Source organism: Dasypus novemcinctus, chromosome 1, assembly GCF_030445035.2.
Source record: "Dasypus novemcinctus isolate mDasNov1 chromosome 1, mDasNov1.1.hap2, whole genome shotgun sequence".
In the NCBI taxonomy this organism is placed as follows: domain Eukaryota; kingdom Metazoa; phylum Chordata; class Mammalia; order Cingulata; family Dasypodidae; genus Dasypus; species Dasypus novemcinctus.
The window spans coordinates 200201777-200227606 of record NC_080673.1 but is presented as its reverse complement, the minus strand read 5'-3'; the positions used below and the strand labels follow the sequence as shown (position 1 = coordinate 200227606).

Sequence of the window (25830 nt, the reverse complement as noted above, 5' to 3'; positions counted from 1 at the left end):
CGAATGAGTCCAGGATCTCTGGCAGCTGGACTTTGGGGAGAAAAGCATCCCCTGATGAAGCCTTGATTTGGACATTTCATGGCCTCAGACCTGTAAGCTTGTAAGTTAATGAATCCCCATTGTAAAAGCCAACCCATGTCTGGTATATTGCTTTGGGCAGCTTTTAGCAAACTAAAACACAAAGGCTGCTCATAACTGGAATATGTGGGAGCTTTAATTCATTGGTCTTCAGGGGAGACTACTAGAGGACCCAGTGATATTGTGCTTACATGCGCAGAGAAGTCATCCTGGACAAGCACCTCAGTCACTGGGAACCATTGTTACATGGAGGTTGGTACACTGAGATAATGATGTTCCATTGTTAAAGTGAGATCAGTATATATTTGTTGACTTTACTATGTTTTGAGTTGTTCCCCCCCACCCAGATGGCTCCCTCATGTTTGCTGATTTTTGCTTGTTTTTACTCACCATCTGTTTCTTCTTTAGGAGGCACCAGGAATCAAACCTGGGACCTACCATGTGGGAGGCAGGTGCCCAACTGTTTGAGCCACATACACTCTCTGCTCATTTTCTTTTTGCTTTCTGTCTGCTCATTGTTTGCTCATTGTTTTTGTTCATTGTCTGCTTGTTGTTTTTGCTTGATGTCTGTTTGTTGTCTGCTCGTTGTTTGTCTTCTTTGGGAGGCACCAGGAACTGAACCCAGGACCTCCCACATGGGAGGTAGGCGTCCAACTGCCTTAGCCACATCCACTCCCCTGAGTTGTTTTTAGTACCTCAAGCGATGCACTAACAATTTCAGTACTGGAAAGTACAAACCAGACACAAAAAGCTGAGCACCATCATCTTACACCACGATGCTGATGTTCAAGGGCATTGAGGGGATCTGACTGTTTTCTTTCCCTAAAGTCTTCAGATTCACCTGTAACCTGAATTAACATAAAGCTGGACTCACTCTCCCTGATGTGGAAACACTCTTGAAAGGTGGTCTGGGAAGCTTCCAAGGAAACGGCTGTGAAAGGGAATAAGGGACATAAAACAACCGCCGCCTCCATCCCAGTGGGAATCAGGGTCAGTCTGCAGGGCTCCTTTGAGCCCCCTTTCCTCGAGCCCCATTAAAGTTCAGCCTGTCGAAAGGGATTAGACATCACATTTCCACTCTACATTGAAATCCTTCATGAAGGCAAGTCAAGAGGAACAGCAGGCTCTGAAGGTTACTGATGCCACCTGGAGACTGTCAGATCCTCACAGCCCAAGAAACCCACTCTGGGGGGTCCCCCAGCCACAGGGGAGTCATCTGTTCAACAGCCATTTACCCAGCACCCCTGCTCACCCACGGGGCTAGACCCTCTGGTGGAATAATAATGGGACATTTTTTACTGGGTCAGGATTTTAAAAAATCAACTTTAGGTATAGCTTACATTCAATAAAATCTACCCATTTAATTATACATTTTGATAGGCTTTAAAAAATTTATTCACCCACATAACCACAACCACAACCAAGATACAGAACCTTTCCTTCACTCCAAAAGGCCACCTTGTGCCCTTTCACTTAGCCTTAGGCAACCACTGACCTGCTTTCCATCGGCATAGATTGTAGGTTTATCTTTTCTAGAGTTGTATATTGTGCACTGTAATGTTTTTGAGATTCATTCATGTTATTGTTCATATTAACAGTTCATCCATTGCTGAGGAGTATTCCATTGTATGGATATTCTGCAACCTGTATCTCCATCCACCTGTTGATGGACATTTGGGTTGTTTCCACTTTGGGGCATTTATGAAATAAAGCTGTTATGAATACGGGTGTACAAGTCTCTGTGGAACATGTGCTTTCAGTTCTCTCGGGTAAATACTTGTAAGTGGAATCGCTGGGTTGAATGCTTATGTTATAAGAAAGTGCCAAACTTTTTTCAAAAGCTGGTACCACCTTAAATTCCCACCAGCAGAGTGTGAGGGCTGCAGCTGCTCCAGCCTCATCAACACCAGGTGTTATCAGGCATTTTCGTTTTGGCCATCTTAATGGTATATAGTGGCATCTCATGTGGGTTTTAATTTTAATTTCCCTGGTGACTAATGATGAGCATCTTCTCATGTATTTTTTTTTTTTTTTTTTTTTTAAAGATTTATTTATTTATTTAATTTCCCCCCCTCCCCCGGTTGTCTGTTTTCTGTGTCTTTTTGCTGCGTCTTGTTTCTTTGTCCGCTTCTGTTGTCGTCAGCGGCACGGGAAGTGTGGGCGGCGCCATTCCTGGGCAGGCTGCTTTTTCTTTTCACGCTGGGCGGCTTTCCTCACGGGCGCACTCCTTGCGCGTGGGGCTCCCCCACGCGGGGGACACCCTTGTGTGGCACGGCACTCCTTGCGCGCATCAGCACTGTGCATGGCCAGCTCCACACGGGTCAAGGAGGCCCGGGGCTTGAACCGCGGACCTCCCATATGGTAGACGGACGCCCTAACCACTGGGCCAAAGTCCGTTTCCCTTCTCATGTATTTTTGACCTTTTCAAAACCTGTTCAAATCATTTGCCATCTTCAAGTGGGTTGTGGTCTTCTTACTGTTGAATCTGAGACTTTGATATGTTCTAGCTTCAAGCCCTTTGTCAGATGTGTGCTTTGTGAATATTTTTCTACAGTCTGTGGCTTGCCTTTTAATTTCCTTAACAATGTTTTCCAAATGACTGCAGTTTTTTTTAATTTTGAGGACTTGCAATTAATTGAAAAATGGTTCAGGGATTTTTCCCTCTGCTTTGGCTTTTACGTTTAGGCCCATGGTCCACTGGAGGTCTTGTTGGTGTACAGCGTGAGTGCAGGTGGTAGTTCATTTTTTCCCAAACTCAATGTCTAGTTTTTTGGCACCATTTGTTGATAAGACTGCCTTTTCCCCATTGAAAGACTGTACCTTTTGTGTTTCTGGACTTGACTCTGTTCCATGGATGACATGGCTCTCTCATGCTAACACCATGCTGTCTTGATTACTGTGTAGCCAATGTTGTGACAGTTCTTACTACTATATTAATAATTTAATCTTCATAATATATCTATGGGTAGGTATTGTTATCATCTCCTATTACGCCAGGGCATTGAGACTCAGCGAGGTTTAGCGTCCTGCCTGAGGTCACACAGTGGCAGAGCCAGGGAGTCAAGGCCAGGCAGTCTGGCTCCAGAGGGCTGCCCTCTGGACCACTGAACTGTACTGCCTCTTTCCTCACTGGTGAGACAAATCCAAGGCATATACACACAGTCCCAAAGCTTTCCTTCCTACATTTGTGCCAGCTGCTGTGCTCACCAAAGGCCGCCGAGGGGCCAGGCCCTGGCTCTGGGGCACAGGCAAGAAAGAGAGAGGAGCCCCTGCTCCCGGGAGCGAATGTCTGATGGAGAGCAGGGCTTGTTGAACGGGGCTTTTTCCTGGAAGACTGTGGCGTTCTGGGGCTGGGGGCCGGCGACCCTTGGTGCTTGGCTTTGCTGTCACGGGGCAGCGTCTTCTCCCTTCTCCTCTGGGCTCTGCTGGCCTCTAGCTTCTGGCTGCTCTTCATGGCTCCTCTCTCCATCTGACTTTCACTTCTGCCTATAAAGGTCTCCAATAGTCCGGATTAAAGCCCAACCGGATTCATTTGGGCCACACCTTAGCTGAAGGAGCATCTTAAAGATGTGATTTTCAATAGGTCCACACCCACCAGAATGTGGACCAAGAACATGTCCAAACTGGGGTACAGTGTTCAATCCACAGCCCCAGTGTTTAGTTCCAGGAGGAACAGAGAATACTTTACCCCGGACTCAGCTCTCTGCAGGGGGAAAAAAAGCGAAGGCAGATCTCAAGAGAAGCAAATTCAAGTTTCATTATTACTTTCTAAAAAAATCATTTACAAGCTTTATTTAATTCATTGTAAATTTTTGCAATACCGTAACAGTCATATTATTTGCTGTATTTAGCAGTTTTTCTTTGGGGGGAACGTCCTCTTCCAACTCCTGTTATTCTTTAAACTGCAATTATTCTGTTTTAGCTGTGCAAGAGTTAATCTGTGCTTTTACAAATCTCTCTCTGAACAGAGGTCATGGAAAGGTGGCATTTTCTGCAAGTTAATGGAATATTAAAATTGGTGTTCAGAAGGCAGGGTCTTGGATCGAAGTTTCCACTTGAAATTGGTTTCCTCTCAATTGGCAGTTAAAAATAGTTAATTGAGACAAACTGGAAATTCCTGTCTGAGAGACCTGCTGTCCACTTGGTCCAAAGCTATGAAAATGAAAAAAGTGACTTTCTAAATTGTTAAGTCCTGGGAAAATCTCTTCCTCTTGGGTCACTTTAGAGCCTTGATTTGGGGCTGTTGCTTCTGTGGCTTCTAAGTGAAGTACACTCCTGACTCACCGGCCGCTCTTGAGAAATGAAAAGGTGGTTCTTAAGAACTTCATGATGATAAATCTAAACTGATCTTAAATTTGGGCAAGAAAATAAATTTGCTCTTAAAGAAAAGGGAGAAGAAAAGAAGGAGGTGCTGGATGGCCCGTGACCCTGGAGCCTCATGAGTGCAGAGCTGAGCGGGGCGGGCGGGCAGGGGGAGAGGGTGGTGGGGGCAGCTGGCACTAGGAGTCAGCACCAGGAGGTGCCTTGGGCCGTCTCTACCCTGCACCCCCAGAAACCACATCCTCACCTTCCTTTGATGAGGGAAGCTTGTGGGAGCAACCTAGGTGCAGGAGAGCTGGAGGAAGCTACCAAAGAGAAGCGGGAGGAAAGCAGAAGAAACGTGGTGGGAAAAGAAGCAGAGGATTCATGGAAAGGGGAGGATTCGAGGTTCTGCTGTGAAAACTAAGCTGAGGCTGCAGAAGCCAGCAGAGGCCATCCCAAAGGCTCTCAGGAGACCGAAGGGCCTGGGGTGGCTCTGAAAGGAGGATTCTGTAAGTTTCAGATGGTTATTTCTTCCCCGTCTAGATGTATAATCCTGTTGTTTGGTGCTAATTGGCCATGCAAATGGGAAACCTCTGGTATTACCTGCTCTAAACATTTGGGAAATCTGTAGGTGTGAGGTCTTGAGGATCATGTGGGTAAGGGCCACATGTGACAAAGCCAGGGCACGTGAGGTTAACTACTACCTCTGGTTCCACCCAGGTCCCCAGAAACCCCCAGGCCTGGGGGACGGGTTTGATTTCGGCAAAGCCATTTCCCTCTCCTGGGGACTTAAAGGCATTTAGTTACCTAAAGAGAGTGAATTCGTTTTTCTCGTCTGCAGTTATTGCAGACTGTACATACATTTTAATCCATACGAAGAGTTGGACCTATGCTCCAGACTGTTCTGGGTTTTCCTATAGTTATACAAGAAAAATCTTATTGTACAACTCTATCCTGATTGGTACCTGCTTGTGTATCTGCGCACGTGGGTGGGTGTGAATTTATGTAAACATGAAATGGCAACTAAAATGTGTTATGACCCAAGTAAGTTTGTCTTTGCAAATTCCAGGACACAATGTGACAATTCTGTGGACATACAGAAATCATTCTACCTGCAGTCTCTAGCAGATCCTTAAGAGTCTCCATAGCTCTTGATAATAACTTGGGTTTCTTTTCTGTCACATCTAATTGTTTTTTTTTTGGAATGTTGGGCAAGCCCAATACTGAGATTCTAACAACTCCATTTAGCTAAAGGCTTTGAGCAATTGGAATTCAACACTGACACTGCCTTTAGATGAAGCTATAGAAAGCCCTATTCCCATAACAACTAAGAATTATAAAAAATTTTGGAAAACAATGGAATGGTTTATTTTGTCTGTGTTTTCCTTTGTTGTTGTTAGGGCTGGGGGTGGGGAGAGGTTTGTGCCCCTTTTCTTTTCAGAGATTGGCTCTTGGGTGATGTGCACCTTGGGGAATGGATTTGGACCTGCACTGGCTCAAGCCAGTCCTGTGTGTTCACCAAAGGTCAAAATGAGAAAATGAAAGAGGAGATGTTGTGCATCTTTAGGGAAGACTATATGTAATTTCAACACATGATTGGGCAGGACTATCAGCACAACATATCAAGATGACCTGAAACATGTCCATCTCATTGTTGGGAGAAAGCAAGGTTGCCTTCAAAGATGTCTAGTGGTGGAAACCAAAAGCACAGAGGGTCTCCCACTGGCCGAAGTTATCATTTGTAGTTTGGAAAGAAATGATGGCCAGCCAGGACAAACCTAGTCTGGCAAAAGACTTAAGTCTGTGAATTCTCCAAAGGGTCAGATGGTATAAAGTACGCTAGAGAAGAGCCACCAACTGACTGGTCCCACATACAAAGGAAAAAGTACACATCCAAGAAGTCAAAATGTAGGAATGGACTTGGGTGATGCCCCTGGCCATGCTCAGGAAGAAAAACACCTGATGGAAAGGTGGGGGTGAGTGGGGGTTGGGACTGCAGGGAAATGGGCTTCCAGGTGAGAGCTCACATCTGCTCAAGGACGGCCCCTTCCTTGCTCTCCTCCCAACCCCCCACCCCGTGAGGAAGAGCCCTCCCTGGAGCTGAGTTTGCTTGGGAGCCAGGAGAGCCCCTGTGTCTTAGTTTCCTGGACCGGCCTTATCAAGCTGGGGTGGCTTGAGACAAGAAGACTTTCTTCTTTCAAAGATCTGGAGGCTAGAAGCCCAGCGTCAAGGTGTCGGCAGGGCCGAGCTCCCTCTGAAGCCTGTGCGGTTCTGGAAGTGGCCGGCCACCCTTGGCTGTCCTTGGCTTGTGGCCACATCGCTCCCGCCTCTGCCTCCATCTTCACTTGGTCTTCTCCTGGCTCTGGCTGTCTCTGCTATGTCCAGACTTCCTCTTCTTACAAGGGTATCAGTCATATTGGGTAAGGATCGACCTTAATCCAGGTGAGCCTCATCTTAACTAGCAGCATCTTCAGAGACCCTATTTCCAAATAAGGTCCCATTCATGCAACCGAGAGTTAGGGCTTGAACGTATCTTTTCGGGGGACATGATTCAAACCATAACATCATGTATATATGCTTACTTCCTACTAAGGGAAGAGATTGTATAAATGCTTCTTGAATGATAACATAAGCACTGAAAAGGAAATGCTGCTTAGCCGGAATCTTCATCTTCAGATCTGGCATGTGCCATCCTACTTGCGTGGGGCCACTGGCAGCCGCTCACATCCCCTAGGGAGTTTGGGGACCAATGGGGAAATGTGGCTGCACTTCTGCTTGATGCAGCCCCCTCCCTTCTGTTAAATTCCTGTAGGCTTTGTTCAATAACCCAGACACTTAGTCATATCTGCCTGCGGGTGCCGAGGGTGGCGGGTGTTTCTTCCTGCCAGTCTGTGGTCCATAGAAACCCAGCAGAATGGTTATCAATGAAGTAATGATGTGCCTAGAGGATGATTAACTGGACTCAGTGTGTTGGACTCCAATTTTAGAAGACATTTCAGCCTGATGACTCACCCAGAAAATGAAACCTCCTTCAAGCTTCTTGCTTGAGTCACGTCCCTCTGCATCTGTGTGATCTCCTCTTCCCAAGTCCATTCTCTTGACAGCAGCTAGATGGATGCTTTTGAAACAGGGCATGGCACCCCTCTACTTTCAAGAGCCTCAGCCTCTCTGCTCCATCCTTCAAGCCTCTTGTTGTTCCTTCACTGTGTAGGTGGACTTCTGCTCCCGCCACAGGGCCTGCACTGGACACCATCCACTGGCCTCTGCAGACCCGCTCTCTGCCCCATGTAGGACCAAATCCACAGGTTCACTTGCCCTCTGGGAGGACTCGGCAAATGAGGGCAGCAGTAAGAGGTCAGGAGGAAAGAAGGCAGAGGAGACGAGGGTGCTGGTATCCCGGCTGGCTTCCCCTGGGGACATCTGGGCTGGTTGTGTCCCTTTGCTGAGGCTCCTATAGGTGGCTATCCACCCTACAGTCCCTGCCCAAGTTCAAAGTCCCCACATCCCCCTGCCCATCTCTTCCTGCAAGGGCCCTGCCTGATGCAGCCCTTTCTTCTGGCAGCTCCCTCGGCCTGGAAAGCTCTTCCCCGTATGTCTAGGCAGCTGACGTTCTCCGCTCTCTTGGGTCTGACTGTGCTATTTAACACAACCACTTCCCCTGCTCCACCTCTGCATCCCTCTCTCCCTGCCCCACCATTTTTTTCTCATAGCGTCTTTCACCTTGAAGATACCATGTAATTTATTTACTTGTTATGGCTACTGCTTGCTGTTTTACTCTATTAGGCTGTCAAAAGCAAATGGGTTGGATTTTCCCATGGAGATTATTGGCTCACAGGCTTACAGTTCCAAGGCTGAGAAAAATGTCCAAATCAAGGCATCATCAGGCAATGCTCTCTCTCCGAAGACCAGCTGCTGGCTATCCTAGACTCTGTCACGTGGCGGCATCTGCTGGACCCTCCCTTCCCCTCTGGACTTTCTTGCCTTCAGTTCCTGCTTCCATGGTTCTCTTTTCATCTGAATTCCACTCTCTTATAAAGGACTGAAGTAAGAAGATTAAGACCTACCCTGGGTCACACCTTAACTGAAGGAACATAATCCAAAGTTGTTACCTACAATAGGTTCACATCCTCGGGAATGGATTAGCTTTAAAAACCTGACTTTTTTGGGTCTATCCAGCTTCAAACCATCACACTTTCTGTCTCACCTCTAGAACCTCGTGCTCTTCAGGGAACTTTTTTCTGTCCACTGATGCATCCACACACCTCGACTAGTGGCCAGCACAGGGCAGGGACTCGATAAATATTTGCCTAGAGTTATGGGTTGAACTGTGTCTCCCAAAAGACATGGTCAGTTCTGGGCCCTTAATCCAACATGACTCAAGTCTTTATAAGAAGACGAGATTGGGAAGGGAGAGAGAGCACTTGGCCACGTGACAACTGAGGCCAAGACTGGAGCCATTTGCCGCAAACACTGGAAGCCAGGACAGTGGCGCGCAGCAGATTCTCCCCTAGACAAGCCAGAGGGACTTGTCTGACTTCCGACTTCCCACCCTCCAGAACTGCGAGACAATAAATTTCCATTGTTTAAAGCCTCCAGTTGTTACAGCAGCCCCAGGAAACTAAGACGTTAGTGCTGAAAGTAAATGCACTGGCCCCGGTTTCATCTCCTAATCCTTTGGGAGGCAACAGGGCATTTCCAGCTGATAGCACCGTGCATGTTTGGTTCTCCTCAGTATTAATCCCAATAATAATGAACTTTTGTTGAACACCCTCTCTCTGCCAGACACTGGTTTATCATATAACCTCTGCCTCCTGGTTTGAAAAATCCCAGAGTCTGCTCTTCCCAGCAGCGCGCTTCATGTTACCCACCCCCAACGGCAGCAGATGCGCAGCCCTGTGTGGCCCGAATGGTGCTCTCTCCAAGTTCACTTATCAGAAAGTAAATGCTGCCCTAGGAAACTGTATTTGGAAAACCGGCTATTTCTGCAAGAAGTAAATTATTTACAGCTGCCCAAGCTGAAGAGCGATGCCCTGGATTCATTGCAGATCAAGTGAACAAAAATGTCTGTCCCTTTTCAATTTTATTAGGTCCCAGGGCCATTTTAATTGACTGTCAAAATCTCAGAAAGAAGAAAAAAATGATTGACAATTACCCCAAAGGGTCAGATGAAATGGCACATATATTTTTAGGAACAAAGTAATAAAACTTTGGAGAGGGCAAGGGATTTCCTGAATATTGACTCTCTGCCAGCAATGCACAACTGGTCTCAATACACTGAGTTTTGTCCCCATGACCATGCTGTAAAGGTGTGCATTAGTTTCCTCTCACTGCTGGAACAAATGGTCATGAACTGAGTGGCTTAACAACACAACTGTATTATCTTACAGTTCTAGAGTCACAAATCCAGAGTGCCTCTGGAGTTGGCGAGACTTCCATCGGAACAGCTGTGACAGTGCTCCTTCAGCCTGCTTCCCTTTCAAATGGGGAAAACTAGACTTTTGGGGTTGAGGCGAGCACTCAGGGACCCCGAGTGAAACACTTCAGAGTCTTGGTGGGGTGGCGGGTGCCCCCTGGATGTCAGCCGACCCCACACCTTCAGGTCTGCCTCCAACCAGCTGCGTGACCCTGGGTGACACTTCTTTGGGACTTAGGTTTCCTCAGCTATCAAAAGAGTCCCTGTCAACGAGTGTTGCTGGGGGGGGGGGAGAGATGGGGTGGGGGGGTGGGGTTGAATGGGACCTCACATATATATTTTTAATGTAATATTATTACAAAATCAATAAAAAAAAAATAGGAAAAAAAAAAAAAAAGAGTCCCTGTCAGTTCGAAAGCCCTGCTCTCTGCAAGGATGTTCATCGTGGCCTTATGTACAATGACAGAGAATGGCAGTTGACCTAAAGAGGACAGGAAAAGCTAGCAGTTTCTGAGCACACACTCTTTCCAGGCACTGCTTGAACCACTTTCTGTGTATTCACTTGTTTAATCTATGCTTCTGCCCCATGGGGCAGAGACCAAGCTACAGAGAGGAAGGGATGAATCAGAGATGTTGATTAACTAGCCATGGTCACACAGCTCATAAGGAACGGAGCTGGGAGCTGAACCAGGCATTCTGGTTCCACAGTACAGGAGCTGGGCAGAGGCACTCAAAAGGCATCCGGCCCCCGGCTGGTGGTTCAGGAAATTACCATACAGCAAATTTTTGAAAAATGATGTAGCTTTGTAAATCGTGTTGATTCACAGAGGGTGATGTGTGTGTGCACGTTTCTGCACATAATTTATGCTTCAATTAAAGATTTAGTCGGGGGAGTGGGTGTAGGTCAGTGTTTGAGTGCCTGCTTCTCATGCACAAGGTCCTGGGTTCAATCCCCGTATCTCCCTTTTTTCCTCGCCCCCCCCCACCCCGTTGTCTTCTCTCTGAGTCCATTCGCTGTGCGTTCTTCTGTGTCTGTTGTATTCTCATTAGGCAGCTCCAGGAACTCATCTTGGGATCTTCTGAAGTGGGAGAGAGGTGGTCATTCTCTTGTGTCACTTCAGCTCCCTAGTTCATTGCATCTCATATTGTCTCCTCTCTGTGTCTCTCTTTGTTGTTGTTGTTGCATCATCTTGCTGTGTCAGCTATTCACGTGGGCAGCACCACTCCTGGGCGGGGTACACTCCTGTGTGGGGTGGCACTTCTGCGCGGGAGGCACTCCTACGTGTGGGGCACCCCTGTGTGGGGCAGCACTCCTGGGAGGGGTACAGTCCTGCGTGGGGCGGCACTCCTTGCGCGCAGCAGCACTCTGCATGGGCCAGCTCGCCACACTGGTCAGGAGGCCCTGGGAATCGAACCCTGGACCCTCCATATGGTAGGTGGAAGCTCTATCCATTGACCCATATCCGCTTCCTTCCCTGGTATCTCCTTAAAAAATTTAGTCAAACAATAATGTGGATAACTGTTCTGATATAAGGTCCATGAACAAAAGCAGTGTTCAATTTAAAAGACAGAATAGGGCCGCTACTTTGTAAGAATAAAACATACATCTATGCACAGAGTAAAGATAAGAGAGGAATTTGCCAAATCTCCTTGGGCAGGATGATTGTGGATTATTTCTTTTTTGTTTCTGTTTTTCTCTCTGAATTTTACAAGTTTAGTCTAATGAGCTTGTATTGATTTCTAACAACAGAACACTTTACAAGCTGTGCTCTTTCCATCATTTATTCTTTCAGACTAACTGCTCTCTCCCACTGATCAATATAAAATTAACAGTAAAGATAAGGTAGGAATTTATAACTCAGGACAAGAGTTTTATGAAACTTCCCAATTGTAAAACATTGAACTATTTTCTCCCTCACAAAAAGCCTGTGAAACAGAAGGGACCGAAGGCCAGGCAGCCCCCCTCCACACTTTGTCTGACATCCCTTTTCTTCCCCTAACGCATCTTGTTTCAAGGCCTCATTCAGAACAAGGTACAGAATGAAGTGTTTCATTGAAAAAGAATCAGAAACATGATTGGAAGCCTCTGCTTGTTAGTGCAGGCATCGACCTTGTCAGGCCAAAGCAGTGAACAGAAGCAAAAAGAAATCAGCTACTCCACCAAGGTCAGAACACATGACTCTCTGAGTTAAATCTTCCCTTCGTTTGGAAGAGGATCCCACCCTGACCGTGTCCTCACTGTCAGGCCCAGACCACACCCCATGTCATAAAGAGGGATGCTCAGAGGGGTTGACTTCCTCGCCCAACATCACACAGCCAAGAGGCCCCAGAGCCGGGATTCAAACCCAGTTTCATCTGACTCTAAAATCTGTGCAATCTCTACCAGACTCTAAAATCTCCCAGTATTTCCCCCCAAAAATGTTTGTTTTGCACATTGGAAGTTATTGAGAAAGAGCAGGTGCTCCACGTCTCTCTTCCTTGGCACGTGCTTATTTTTTATTAAAGCCAATTTCTCTGTTTTACTGGCCCACCTTGATGCGCTCTCGCCTTTTCTTTGTCTTGGAAACACCTCCACGCTCGGGGTGATGAGGTAGCACCTAAGGGTTTGGAAACATTTAAAAGCGTTCCTGGCCACAGAGTTCTGGCTCGCACAGATGCTCTGGTCTGTACTCTCAAGAACGACAGGGCCATCTTCTCAGGCTGTTCATTGTTGTATCATTCGTGACTAAATAGGGTTTCCAAGAAGGGAGCTGTGCAGTAAAAAGGAAACCATAGGGAAGCAAAAGACAGAAAAGAGTGTTCTTTGGATGTACAAAATGTCAGTGGTGAACTGCAGGATGAGCTCTGAAAATTCAGACGCTGTCAGAGTGACAAAGGGTCCCTAGAGACCAGCCGGTTTGTTGTCGTGTGACACCCAGGGAATGTTCTCAGCAGCATCCCGCAGTTACTTACGGAGAAGATGGCAGCCAATGTCTCGATGCCACCCGTGCTCAGCGTGATGTACGGGATCTTTTCTGGAGGGATTCCAGCTCCTCCAAAGATGCTATTGGTGTAGAACCAAATCTATAAAGTAGGAAGGAGAGAGAGGGGTGTCAGAGAGAGGTCTCTCCTCCTAAATTAAAGTCAGGCAGCAGGTGGTATCTGAGAATCACTGCTAAATCTGGAGTCACAGGAAGAAGCTATGTGACGTGGCTGACTACTCTTTCTCTCTTCTCCCACATTTCCCCGTTCCTCATTACCAACAGAACTCCTAGGTTACTGGGAGCAGTAGGTGCCCAGTTCAACGATGATATTTTCCAGTCTCCCTTGAAGCTAAGTGTAACAATGAGAAATGCTGGTGGAGCTTAAGAGGAACTTTTCATAAAAAGCTATGCCCTTTTTTACTTTTCCTCCTAATATGCTATCAGGATGGTGGATGTGATGGCTGGAGCTTCAAGAGCCCTCATGGGTCACTAGATGACCTGAGGGAAATGCTGTCATTAGTTCCCTTTCTACCTTTGTGAGATTAGAAAAGGTGCCCCCTCCATAAGACAATTTGCTGTCATCTACTGGAAAAGTGCCCTAATAAATCTAGAAGGAGCACTGTGTAAGTGACACTTCCTAGAGCTGAGCAGCGCACAATTGCATAGCTCCACATAGCGCTCTGCCTTGAAATGGAAGCCTCTGATCAGATGACGGAGCAGGAGGTTAAAAGGAACCTGCATCTCGACTCGCTCAAGTGACTATTAACCCAACTGGAACACTTTTGAGAGTGCTGATAATTATGCCAAGACTATAGCCATAAACGGGGGCTCTCTAGGGCAAACCAGGACACGTGGGTCCCCTGTGATGTCAATGGAGAGCTGTTTCAACACTCCCAGCTTCCTGCATAGTGGAGAGAAAAGCTTTCTATATTGTTGGCCATTTCTATCACATGAGCCCACATCGAATCTCAACTGACATTCATGGGGCATTAGGAAAATCACTAATTAGGAGTTTAGAGACCTGGCCCCATCTTGAAGTAGTTGTGTGTGATCTGAGGCAATTCACTCTGTTTTGCTGAAATTCTTTCTCCTCCCTGGACCAAAGAAGATAACTCTGCTGGTTCTGCAGGGCTGTAAGGTGTCAGGAACGAAGAGGAGGTGCTATTCATTATTGCATTTGAGGTTTGGGATCAATATATTGAACATGAATGATTTCTGTGTTTTCTCTGTCCCAACCAAGAGTTTGCTGAATGATAGAAACTCATGCTTTGCTTTCCTAGGATATGGAATCTGATGTGGAAGATGACTGCCTTGAAAGACCTTAGAAAGTTTTATACCATCTGGTCTTCATTGAGCAGCAAGATGAGCGCTCATGGCTCAAAACTTGTCAGCTTGACTCCACCCTGTTTGCTAAAGCTCTTCCCTTGTTTTCTGGATGAATTTCTTGTTTCTACAAATTTGTCTTGTATCAGCAGTCACGTGGCAAAAATTATCCAGGCATTGGGGGAAGAAACAATTCAGAACCTAGTCATATCTACAAATGGCTTATTTTTCAGTGACGGAAGGGATTCTCCATCAAGTGGTAGGTATGCTTAGAGACTCCAGCAAAAAGGACTCCAAAGATTTCTTTGAGCTTGCGAGCATCGAGGCCTCTGTTGGCAGAAATGGGTTTTAATGGCCAGGTTCAGCAAAGTCCTTCTTGCCCTGCATCTGCCCCTCACTCAAATGAGCTGGCCGGTTAGAATGTTGGACCCCAGCTTTAGCCTGAGCCTCTGCCATCAGACCCACATGAACGGAGGGGAGGGAGCTCCTGATAAATCCCTGAACCGCCCTAGTTCTTCACGCTGTCCCAGAAGCTAATGTTCGTCCAGGATGCCTTCATTTTTTTTTAAAAGAGTTATTTATTTATTTATTTCTCTCCACTCCCCCCCCCCACCCTGGTTGTCTGTTCTCTGTGTCTATTTGCTGCATCTTCTTTGTCTGCTTCTGTTGTCAGTGGCACGGGAATCTGTGTTTCTTTTTGTTGTGTTATCTTGTTGTGTCAGCTCTCTGTGTGTGCGGTGCCATTCCTGGGCAGGCTGCACTTTCTTTCATGCTGGGTGGCTCTCCTTATGGGGTGCACTCCTTGCGCGTGGGGCTCCCCTACGTGGGGACACCCCTGTGTGGCAGGGCACTCCTTGCACGCATCAGCACTGTCCATGGGCCAAGGAGGCCCGGGATTTGAACCGTGGTCCTCCCATGTGGTAGAAAGACGCCTTAACCACTGGGCCAAGTCCGCTGCCCCAGAATGGCTTCTTGATCTCCACTGGGTTGGTTTCCCTTTTGAAGGATCACCAGCACATCCTCAGTGTTGGACACAGGTGTTAACAAGCCTTTCTTAATCTTTGTTCAAATTCATTTGTTTAAAACAGCCAAGGGCCTCTGTGGGCCCTTGACCTCCCGCAGGCCTGCCCTGCTGCCACTCGAGGTGGAGGTGAGCCTTGGGCATCTTGGACACTCACAGCCTTGGTCTGAACCACGGGCCCAGCCTGCTCCTCTTCCTGGACCTCTCTCGGCCTCTGACACTACTGGGTCTGGATTCTCCTGTCCTGAGAAAGGCTCCACTCTGCCCTCCCACTTGATCAGCACCCCCTTCCACCTCTTCCTGCCCAGCCCCGCCCCCCCCATCTTTCCTGGATCCAATTTTCTCTGTAGTGACTCTGTCCTGGATGTCCCCGGAGAGTTGAAATGTTAGCAAAGAAGAGTCACCTTGGAGATAATTACGTGCTCCTCGATGGACAGTTATGAAAAGGCCCGAAGCGATGCTTCATACTTGAATGCATTTATGCATCGATAGGCAGAAGTCCGCCCTCAGGCCTTCTCCCTAGAGGAGGACCTGCAGGGGGGCCCCGCTGTCTGGCCCCGGCCTGGGGGGAAGGCCAGGTCATCACAGGAATGCCTGTCTTGACAAGAAGCCATTTTCCCTTCTCTGCATCCTGGTACAGAGTAGGAAGCTGGTAAATTCTGCCTTTGTGCTTCCACTGGGGTTTACTTGATGCAGCAGTTTGCAGTTGTTGTAACACAAGGAAGCACCCAGGAAACTCGGAGGGTGTCTTGTAGCCAGCTCTGCCATGCACCAAGCTCACGTTAAGGTCTTTCTGAGGTGGGTGACAGAGTGGAAGGAGCAGCAATTCTGGAAGTCACATACCCTCCTTGCCTCAACCTGATGAGGTGGACGAAGGATGAGACCTGGCTCTCCCGGACCTCAGGTGGGACCAGGTAAGGACCCAACTGTGGCTTCATGCTTCAGTGTTTGGAAAATGGGATCTAGAGTCCACTAACTGGGCTTCTCCAGGGTTTCCAGGCTTATAGCCCAGCCTCCAAATATGGCTGAACACCACCAGGTCAGACCAACTTAAAATCCAAAGTCCCTTCTCTGTGACAGAATGGGACAGAAAGGAGGTTGTGAGTTAGACAGAAGAGGCTCAACTCCCAGCAATTTCTACCAGCAGTGAGAATGTGGACTCAGGTCAACCTGCCCTAGCCTTCAAAATGAGTGTGAGAATTAAGCCAGGTGCCCGATGCATTGTCAGTGCTCAGTAAAGGGCAGCCCTCTCCTGAGCACTTTTGCTCTTTTTGCCCCTTGAAGATCCAAGGGTACGAATTTTAAAAGTGGCCAGAGAATCTTTGCTTTTGGAAACATCTCTAAGAGTGTTGGATATTCCAGTCTTGGCCCTTGTCTTACTGACAAAAATGCTTTCCTGCACTGACTATGCATATAACCAGCTGATGTCACTTTTTTGTCTTTGAGTCACATTCTCATTTTGTAGCTGAGTGATGGAGGCTCAGTGGGTGTGGCCATTTGAGGCTTTTGTAGATCCTAGAAAATTATGTTCTTCAATAAATCCATTCTTGTGGGTATGGACCTATTGTTGGCAGGACCCTTTGATTAGATCCCTCCACATATGGGCATTTAGATTAGATCACTTCGGTAGCGAGTGGCCCAGTGTGGGTCTTAATCCTCTTACTGGAGTCCTTTATAAATGGGATGAATACAGAGAGAGGGAGCCGCAGAAGCTGAGAGAGAAGGTCCTGGAAGGCAGAAGCTGAAATCAATGGAGCCCAGGGGAGAGAAAGCCACAGAGGTAGAAGGAAAGCCAAAGGAGCAGGGAGAAAGCTGGAGGAAGCCAGAATGGAAAGCAATGAGACCCAGACACAGCCGCTGTGCTCTGCCATGTGACCAGAGTCCAGGATCAATGCCAGCTGCTTTTTGGGGAAAGAGCTTTACCTGCTGCCTTGATTTGGACATTTTTCTCAGCCTTGGAACTGCAAGTTTATAAATTAGTCAATGCTCTTTGGAAAAGCCAATCCATTTCTGGTATATTGCCTTGGCAGTCTAGCTAAACTGAAACAGAGGAGTTAGAGTCTCACTCAGTGCCACACAGCAGGGAAGTTGGAGGAGAATGTGGGCTAGGAGCCAGGCCACTCTGGTACGAAAGGGGGATGCCTTCATCAAGAGAATGTCTCGGACTGTGCAGAACGTTTTATATGCTTCATGTCATCCATCTTCCCAAACATCATCTAAGGTGGACACCGCTTTACAGCTGGGGAAACTATGGTACCTGGTCCAAGGTCACGTAACTGGTGAATGCAATGCTGGGAGTCGAACACAGGCAGTGGGACTCCAGGATTTATGCTCTTGACCTGTGGACTCAGGCAGCTCCTCAGCCCACTGACTAATGGGCCTGGGGAACACGAGTAAGGAGCAGATAATCTCCTTCCACCCCAGTGTTTCCGGAAATAGAACGCGGAATTGCTGAAACGGGGCAGAGGATGGTGGATGTAGCTCTCTGTGCTGTCACCTTTTCCTCTCCAGACAAGGACCACAGCTCTGTCACCTCTCCCCTTCTGGGCAGCCCCAAACACCCCCCTGCCGACTTCTGGAGAACTGCCCACCCCTGCTCTGCAGGAGGAGCCCAGGGACGTTTGATGGGGGCTGCTCAGGTCTGACAGCCTCCTCCTCTCTCAGGGCTCAGCCACATGCCACTGCGCCGCTCAGAGGGAGTTCGGTGCTTCAGGGTGGGAATCGCCTCTAAAGCTCCCTTGCCACAGCTTGGCCAACCTGTTGGCACTCTTTCATAGATGGGGAACTCACTACCTCTCATGGCAAACCCACTCCGCTTTCCGGTTCTGCCCCGTGGAGAGCTGGAGCCTTCCAGAGAGACGAGCTGGAGGCCTCCCCCAGAGGGCTTAGGGACCTTAATGGGGATTCTCCCTTCTCAGACTTCCCTGCCCACATCAGCTCAGGCCCCGAAGCTTCGTGTTTAAAACCCAAGGTCTTCTCGGGCCAAAGCTGTGAGCTGAAGCCAGCCCCGCCACGAGTACATTTATTTAATTCACCTCAATGCCTCCCACTCGCTACTTCCCAATACCCATAAAATGAGGCTTTTATGAGTTTCCAGGGATAAATAATTAAAATGGGAAGCAACTCTGATTAAGGGACACCTCTGCTGGATGCTGCCGTGAACACTTCCCATCGACTATCTTTCAGTCCTCAACCATGAGGTCGGTATTGTTTTATCCCATCTACAGATGAAGAAACTGAGGGTCCGAGAAGATCGTGCTTGCCCATTGGCACAGAGTTTGTCCAGGGGATGGCGCTGGGATTTGAATCTGGGCCTCCAGGGTCTGAGACCCAAACCACCCCACCCTGCGACCCCCTCCGCCCCTCCGTCCGTGCAGGCCCGCCTGGCTGAGCCTGCCCTCACCGCGTTGAGGCCGCAGAGCTGGTAGCAGGCCATGGTGATGACCACGGTGATGACCTGCCAGCGCACGGAGGGCATCCGCAGCAGCTCCAGGACGGACGTCAGGCGGACGCTCTTCTGGGCGTGGCTCTCTGCCAGGGCCTCCTCCAGTTCTCGGGAGACGTCGGCTTTGCCCAGGAAGGTCTGGAAGGCTGCAAACAGGGACGAGCAGGGGCTTTAGGCAGGAGCTAGGACATCTGCAGAGGGGGCCCCACACCCCCCAACACAGACAGATGCACATTTTGCAGGGGACTGAGCTGGCAGGGCCCTTGGGTGTGCAAACCTCTTGCTTTAACAAACAGGAAAGCAGAGGCCTGGAGAGATACAAGGACTTGTTCAAGGTCACCCAGATGGCTAGAAGAAGAGCCAGAACCTGGCTCATTTGACTGCCGTCGCAGCAGAGCAGAACATGCCCATGGTGTTGATGCACATTATTGAGCACCTCCTGTTTGCCTGGCCCTGTGTGCCATCACCCTCACTGAAGGTCAGGGGGAGGTCAGATCGCCAACTTGGCCAGGATGCTGAGTCGACCGAGGGTGGAATTAATGAACCATCAAAGCCCCTTCCGTGTGACCCTCTGAAATCCAGAAGCCTTGGCTGGAAGCAGCCAACAGCTGATGGACCAGGACTCAGACTCGCCTGGTGGTGTGTGTCTTTTCCAGGGTGAGCGCTGCGAATTTCCAGCCCCAGAGAACCTGCCGTTATTTGCCAAGCCCTGACTTATGGACACCTCCGTGGGTGTGTGCTCAATGGTTGGCGGACTGATTAGACCCCCGAGATCCTAATGAGGTCATGGGAGACGCTTTCCTAATGCCTATTTAGATATGCAGTGCTCTGATAGTCATCCTCCTACAGGGAAAGGTGGTTATCGTGACGGCCCCCGTGGACAGGCCATCCCAGACACAGTGGGTCTCCAGACAGACACGGCTCTGCACCGCAGGCCAGGGGAAATTGCTCTTTCTAAGCAGAAAAAAAGCCATCAAATTTGTTGCCGATTGTCCAAGAAGCAAGCAAATGAAGGCTTCAGGTTGTTATTCTCAGCAATTTACTAGAAACTACTTCAGTCTCTTTTGTGAGCTATAATTTAATGCTTTTCCCAGCATTTATTAAGGATAAATGGGAGAGTAGCTGAACAAATAACATTTTACGTCATGTATTAAACCATAGTATGTCTAATGTTCCTTAAAGTCCAAAATGCAACATTCATGTGATAAAGTAATCCTAGAATTTGCAGGCAGGAAAATTTTTTTGTCTCCTTCCTAACATATATGCTTTCTGGTTCATAAACCATTTTTTTCCCCTTTTCACCTTGACTGCCAGGAAACGCTCAGTCAAATTCAGTGCTTAGACCCCGTAACCCTCTGGGTTTGCTGGGACCGTGGCAGGTGGCTTTGTGGTCTGGTGGCAGCCCCCCTCCTCAGGGTCATCCTGCCCAATCCGGCTCCCGCCCCTTTCCTTTCCCACGTGTCACCCCTCAGGGAAAAGTCTGCATTCCTCTCTCTCTCAGCATCTGCTTCCCAGCACAGCCAACCTGCAGCGCCCAATTAACCATCAGTCACCTGAGCTCCATCCTCTCCTTTAGAAGCGCCGAGATAGCCTGGGGTCTCATCGCCATCCCCTGAGCCATCCCCGAGCCCGTTGCCCGGTCCCTGCCCCCAACCTGTCTTCTACGCCACAGCACCTCCCGCGTGCCCCTCCCATTTCATTTTCAAAGACCGCCTGGGTTCTCCACTGAGCATGGGATGGATTCCAGGCTCCAGGACCCACATGCAGCCCTCAAGGCTGGCCCGGGGCCCTCTCTCCACTGTCAGCTGCTCCCAGCTTCGCCTGCGTCACTGGGCCTTAGGGGCTGCTCTTCTCTGCCGCACCCACGTTCTCGGGTCCCTGCCCTTGGCCACGTGCTCCCTGCTCCGTGCGTGCCCTTCCTGCTAGGCTGCCCATCTGCACTCTTCCCGCCCCCGCCCCCCCACCCCGGCACCGTCTCCGCCTTCCCTGACGGCCACCAGCCAGCACAGCGGCCAGGCTCCTCAGGTCTGGTCTCGTCACTTTCTCCAGCCCCACTCCCCGTCACTTCCTTGCTCCACCTGCCGCGAGCAGCGTGGGGCCCCGTTCTGGGAGCCTGGCAGAGAGGGGGTGCCAAGCTCGTGTCTGCTGAGCCCCTCTGGACCCACCCAGCTGGCTGGCCCATGCTCTTCTCCCACAGCAGGGTCCTCAGTCTCGGCAGGGCTGGCCTCTTGGGCGGACAATCGGTTGTGGGGGGGCCGCCCTGTGTCTTTAGGATGTGGAGCAGCATCCTGGCCTCGGCCCACTAGACGCCAGAGGCAGCTCCTCCGTGTGACAGCCAAGAAAGTCCCCAGAATTAGCCCAATGTCCCTTGGGGAAGGGGGGCAAACTCGTCACCCAGTGAGGCTCTTGGCTCCTGGCGAGGTGGCCTCTGGCCAGGCCCTGTGGCCTCCCCCACCCCCCAGCCCCTCCCTCTCCTCCCTTTTTAGCCCAGGACAGCCCTGCCGGAGGCTGTTCTTCTGCCAGGGAAGTCTGACCCAGGACCCCGCCTTCTGCCTCTGGCTGTCTAGTTGCAGTTGGACCTGACGATGCCCTGCTGGGGTTAGTCTGGGGAGCTTTCCTCTCCCACAGGCTTCCTCTCCAGCCAGGGGCTCGCGGACATCCTTTCAAAAAGAGCAAACAGTAGAAACGTGAAGGCTGGGCTGGAGTTGTCGGGGGCATCAGTGTGTGTGTGTGTGTGTGGGGTGTCAGGCTGTCGAAGGAGGGGGGGTGCCCCCCAAAGACAGAACGTCTCCTCTGGCAACCTGGCACTCAGGAAAACATGAGACCCCGGTACCCTCGTCTCTTGCTTCTATCTGGAACGATCTTTCAAGCTCCCTGCACCTGGCTACTCTTCCTCCTTCTGGGAGCCTCAGCTCAGACTCTGCCTCTTCCAGGAAGCCTGTGCTGATTGTCCCCTGGCTCGAGGTTATGGGAGGAGCGGGCCAAGTGGACAAAGTTCCTGCCCTGCAGGGCACAGGGACAACCAATATTTCTGGGAACCCAGAAGGTGCCAGGCCTGAGCTTGGAGCCAGGTAGACAGTGGAGAACATACCGGCTCTGCCCCGGGTGCTGGCCCAGCCTCACCACGAGAAACAGAGCAAGCCTCTCCCCTGCTGGCGCCCGCCGTGCCTCGTGTCACTGTCGCTGACAGCTGCCCGCTTCCAGCCCCTGCGTCCCTCTGCCCGCAGTCCCCAGGGGTTAACTCCCAGGAATGGCCCTTGACTAATGACAAGACAAAAGAAGCCCATGAGCGCGAGCTCCTTGCCCCTTGAGGATGCTCCCTGCTGTCTCCCCCGTCCCGGGGGCGCAAAGCCCCAGCGGCCCGCAGGTGCAACCCAGCTCATGCGTGAACCCAAACTGCTTCATTGGCTTTCCTGTCCCGCTTCCCCCCTGCCCTCCTGGTGCTGCCTGGGGTCACCGCCCAAATAAACCACTTGTACCCTGACCTTGACTCTGCTTGGGGGGCACCCAGAGAGTCACAAAGCCCCTAAATTAGGTGTCTGGTGACCACAGGGCCCGGATGCTACCTTCTCCATCCAATTTTGTCTGACCCCGTCACTGAACCCCACTCTTAACCTCCAGAACCCACATGCTTCTCTCGGACTCCAGCCTTCTGTGTCTCTCTGCCGGGCTCTTTACCCCCGTTCCCATCGTCCAAAATGACCGGATCACCCTCCCACGTAGGAGCCTGTGCTGTGCTGCCCCGCCGGCAGGACGCAGACCCCACGCTCACGGGGCAGGCAGGGGTCTCACCTCTGATCCCTGCTTCCTTTCCAGCCTCTCTCCTCCCATCTGCCCCGGCCACCTCCATGGAGGAGGGACCCCCCCAAAGATGGGCCTCGGAGCTGAGCGCGCGTCGTGCGTGCCATCGGCCCGCAGCGCCCTGCTGCCCTGAGGCCTGCCTGGAACCTTCTTTCTCACGGCCCCACGCGGCGGCCACGTCTTCCCCATCACGGTTGGTCCCTCTCTCTCTGGGGCCAGCTGCGCCTGCGTCTGTGAGGCAGACACCTCTCAGTCTTGGCTATGAGGACGTGTCTGTGCACCTGCTGGGCCCCCCAGGTGTGGGGTCCCCGGACGGGGCAATGGCAGGGCTGCTGGGGCTCAGGGATTGACATGCGCGGGCGGCGAACCCACCGGCCTTAGCACCCTTCCCTGCCTCTTGCCGAGCGGCCTGGGCACGCTGGGCACGTGTGCTGCGTTCCATGAAAAGGAAATCGTAACACCCACCCCCAGGCTGGCTTTGGGGAATAAACACAACCTGTGTCAAGCGTCTGGCACCTAACTGGGGTTCGATAAACAATAGCGATTATCATCCTTTCCAATCTTCAGTGTAGAGCCCGACGTGAGGGTGTTTGACTGATATGCTTTGAAGGGAAGAGTAAAAATTGAGACTGTGGGGCGACAAGGAAGGAGAAGGAGCGTGCTGTAAATGCAGAGGTGAGGCTGCGTGGCTGAGCGTCCACACACAGAGAACGGTTTTGCTAAACGTGGACAAAATTAAGTCAGTAGCGGACTTGGCCCAGTGGATAGGGCGTCCGTCTACCACATGGGAGGTCCACGGTTCAAACCCCGGGCCTCCTTGACCCGTGTGGAGCTGACCCATGCGCAATGCTGATGCACGCAAGGAGTGCCGTGCCACGCAAGGGTGTCCCCTGCATAGAGGAGCCCCACGCACAAGGAGTGCACCCCATAAGGAGAGCAGCCCAGCGCGGAAGAAAGTTCAACCTGCCCAGGAATGGCACCGCCCACATGGATAGCTGACAAAACAAGATGATGCAACAAAAAGAAGCACAGATTCCCGTGCTGCTGACAACAACAGAAGCGGACAAAGAGCACGCAGCCAATGGACACAGAGAACAGACAACAGGGGGACTGGGGGTGGGGGAAGGGGAGAGAAAAAAAAAGTCAGTAGGAGCACCGACACTTGCTCGGCTCCCCCCGCAGTTCCGACTGGGGTGGGGCTCACCCGGGCCAGGCCCCCTCCCCTGCAGAGCAGGGCTGGGCAGAGCGGGGGTGCCCTGTGCACCCGGCAAGCTTGTGGGGTGGCCGCAGGCCGGCTGCTGGGAATGAACGCAGGACCCCCCTCAGGGGACTCTGGGGGCCTCGCTGCCTGGCGCAGGCTCCCTCCTCGGGCTGGAGACCCCCCATCCCAGGCCTCAAGGCCCCCCAGGGGTGTTGGGGATGCTAAGGACACCCTCTGCTCTGGAATGCCCCACCCCTGCGGTCAAGTGGGGACAGGAGGAGGGGACTCCTCCTCGGCCTCAGCCTCAGGCCTGGCCCCTGCCTGCAGTCGGGGATGTTTGTGGGGAAGTGATGAGGCTTTATGAGGCTCTGCCGATTGGCCAACGAGGGGGTTTTAGGTACCCAAGACTGATCACCCTCTCCCACATGTTCTAAGGAACGTGTACTCGTGCGTGAAGCACCAGCTCAGCGGCACAAACCCTGGCCCCATTAGCAGGCGGTTCTCAGCAAATATTTATGGAACACTCACCATGCTGCAGGTGATGTGCTGAGGGCAGGGGCAGGAGGGGAAAAAAGCCAGGACTCTGTGCGGGGGATGCCACCTCACATGAGCTCATCACCTTCCCCAAAGGGGATCCCAATCCCAGGAGAGGCTCTTTGGGAATAAGATTCTCTGGTCAAAGTTTGGTATTACTGCATGCTCTAGCTTTTGGTGATTCAAACTTTACATTAGAATAGCAATGGTTCTAATAAGTCCTGCAGCAAAGACACCTGCTTGGTTTTGTTTGTGTATTTGCTGGAGCACCCCTAACTCCTTAGCAGCACATAGGGAAATGCCATTAGGACTTTGTTGCATGTGTCACAGGGGGTATAACCAGGATGGCCTGGCACCCATGTTTGACTCTTAGGAAGTATTTTGGAGAAGCAGAAAGAGCATGTTGTAGGCAGAAAAATGACCCCAAATGTCCATGGCCCAATCCCTGAAACCTGTGAATATGTTTACCTTACATGGCAACAGGGACCCTGCAGATGTGACTCAAGGATCTTGAGAAGGGAAGATGATCCTGATGATTCTGACGGGTCCAGGGAAACCACAAGGAACCATTGTAGGAGGGAAGCATGGGGGCTGGAGTCAGAGGAGAGGGGGCGATGGCAGTGGAGGACAGAGCAATGGAGGTGTTGAGGATTGAACTGTGTCCTCCAACAGAAGTCACGTTCAAGCCCTAACCCCATCCTGTGGGTGACCCATTTGCAAATAGGACCTCCCAAGATGTTATAATTAAGGCACAGACTCATCTGTGAACAGGCTCTTTGAAGATCCTGTTTAGATGAGGTCAAATTGAACCTGGGAGCGATGTCACCCATATTACTGGAACTGTAATGCATGGAGGAAATCCAGACCCATCGGCCAGGAGAAGCCAGAAGTAGGAGAAGCCAGAGAAAGAGGACACCACGTGACGGAGGACACGGTATGCTAGGGGTTTGGGGAAAGCATGGCCCTGCCTGTACCTTGATTTGGGACTTCTGGCCTCCACAACGTGAGCTAATAAATTACTGTTGCCTAAGCCAGCCTGTGTGTGTTATTCGTCATAGCAGCAAACTCAGATGTGGGCCCACAAGCCCAGGCACGGGCAAGGAGCAGGCTCTCCCTTAGCGCCTCCAGAAGGCCACCCTGCTGGCTTCTGGATTTCAGCCCAGTGAGATCTATTCTGGAGTTTGGACTTCCAGCACTGGAAGATCTTTATCAGTGTTATTTTAAGCTGCTAAGTTTGTGGTAATTTGTTATAGCAGCAACTGCAACCTAATACAGGGCCTTAGAAAATTAGGTCACCATGAGCTCAACCCTGCCTCTGCCACGAGCTTACTGCATGGCCCCGGGAAAGTCATCTACTTTTGCAAGCCTTAGTGTTCCTTTCTGCAAAGTGGGACTGAAGATACCGATGCTCCAGTTATGATGGCAGTTAGCAGGGGCAAGGTCCAAAAACCAGCAGCCCAGAGCTCGACGCACGGCAGATGTAACACCTGAGCTGTCCCCCTCGTGGGGATGAGTCAGCTGCTGGGGCACGGGCAGGCATTACGCCAAAGCTCCTTAGGGCTGACTTGGAGGTGGATCTGTCCAGGGCTGCCCAAGGGCTGGGGAAGGAGGGCTTGGCAGGGGTCACCACCTCAGGCTGGGCATGCAGGATCCACAGCCAGGCTACCCAGGCTGTGCCCCTGCCCTGCCGCACCTTGGCTAGACCACCAGGGAGGAGTGTCCTGCTTCTCTTTGTCCCGCTTCCTCACC

General features: G+C 50.7%; 1 protein-coding gene across 2 annotated transcripts in view; it reads right to left on the bottom strand.

Moving 5' to 3' along the window:
- SLC2A9 (solute carrier family 2 member 9) overlaps window positions 1-25830 on the bottom strand; it is a 274455-nt gene that overhangs the window by 69698 nt on the left and 178927 nt on the right. For both annotated transcript variants that reach the window (XM_023587389.3, XM_058301081.2), the window contains 2 exons: window positions 18504-18691; window positions 12746-12856 (listed from right to left, as the gene is read on the bottom strand). In XM_023587389.3, coding sequence (XP_023443157.2) covers window positions 12746-12856; window positions 18504-18691 — 299 coding nt within the window. The remainder of the gene's footprint in view (window positions 1-12745; window positions 12857-18503; window positions 18692-25830) is intronic.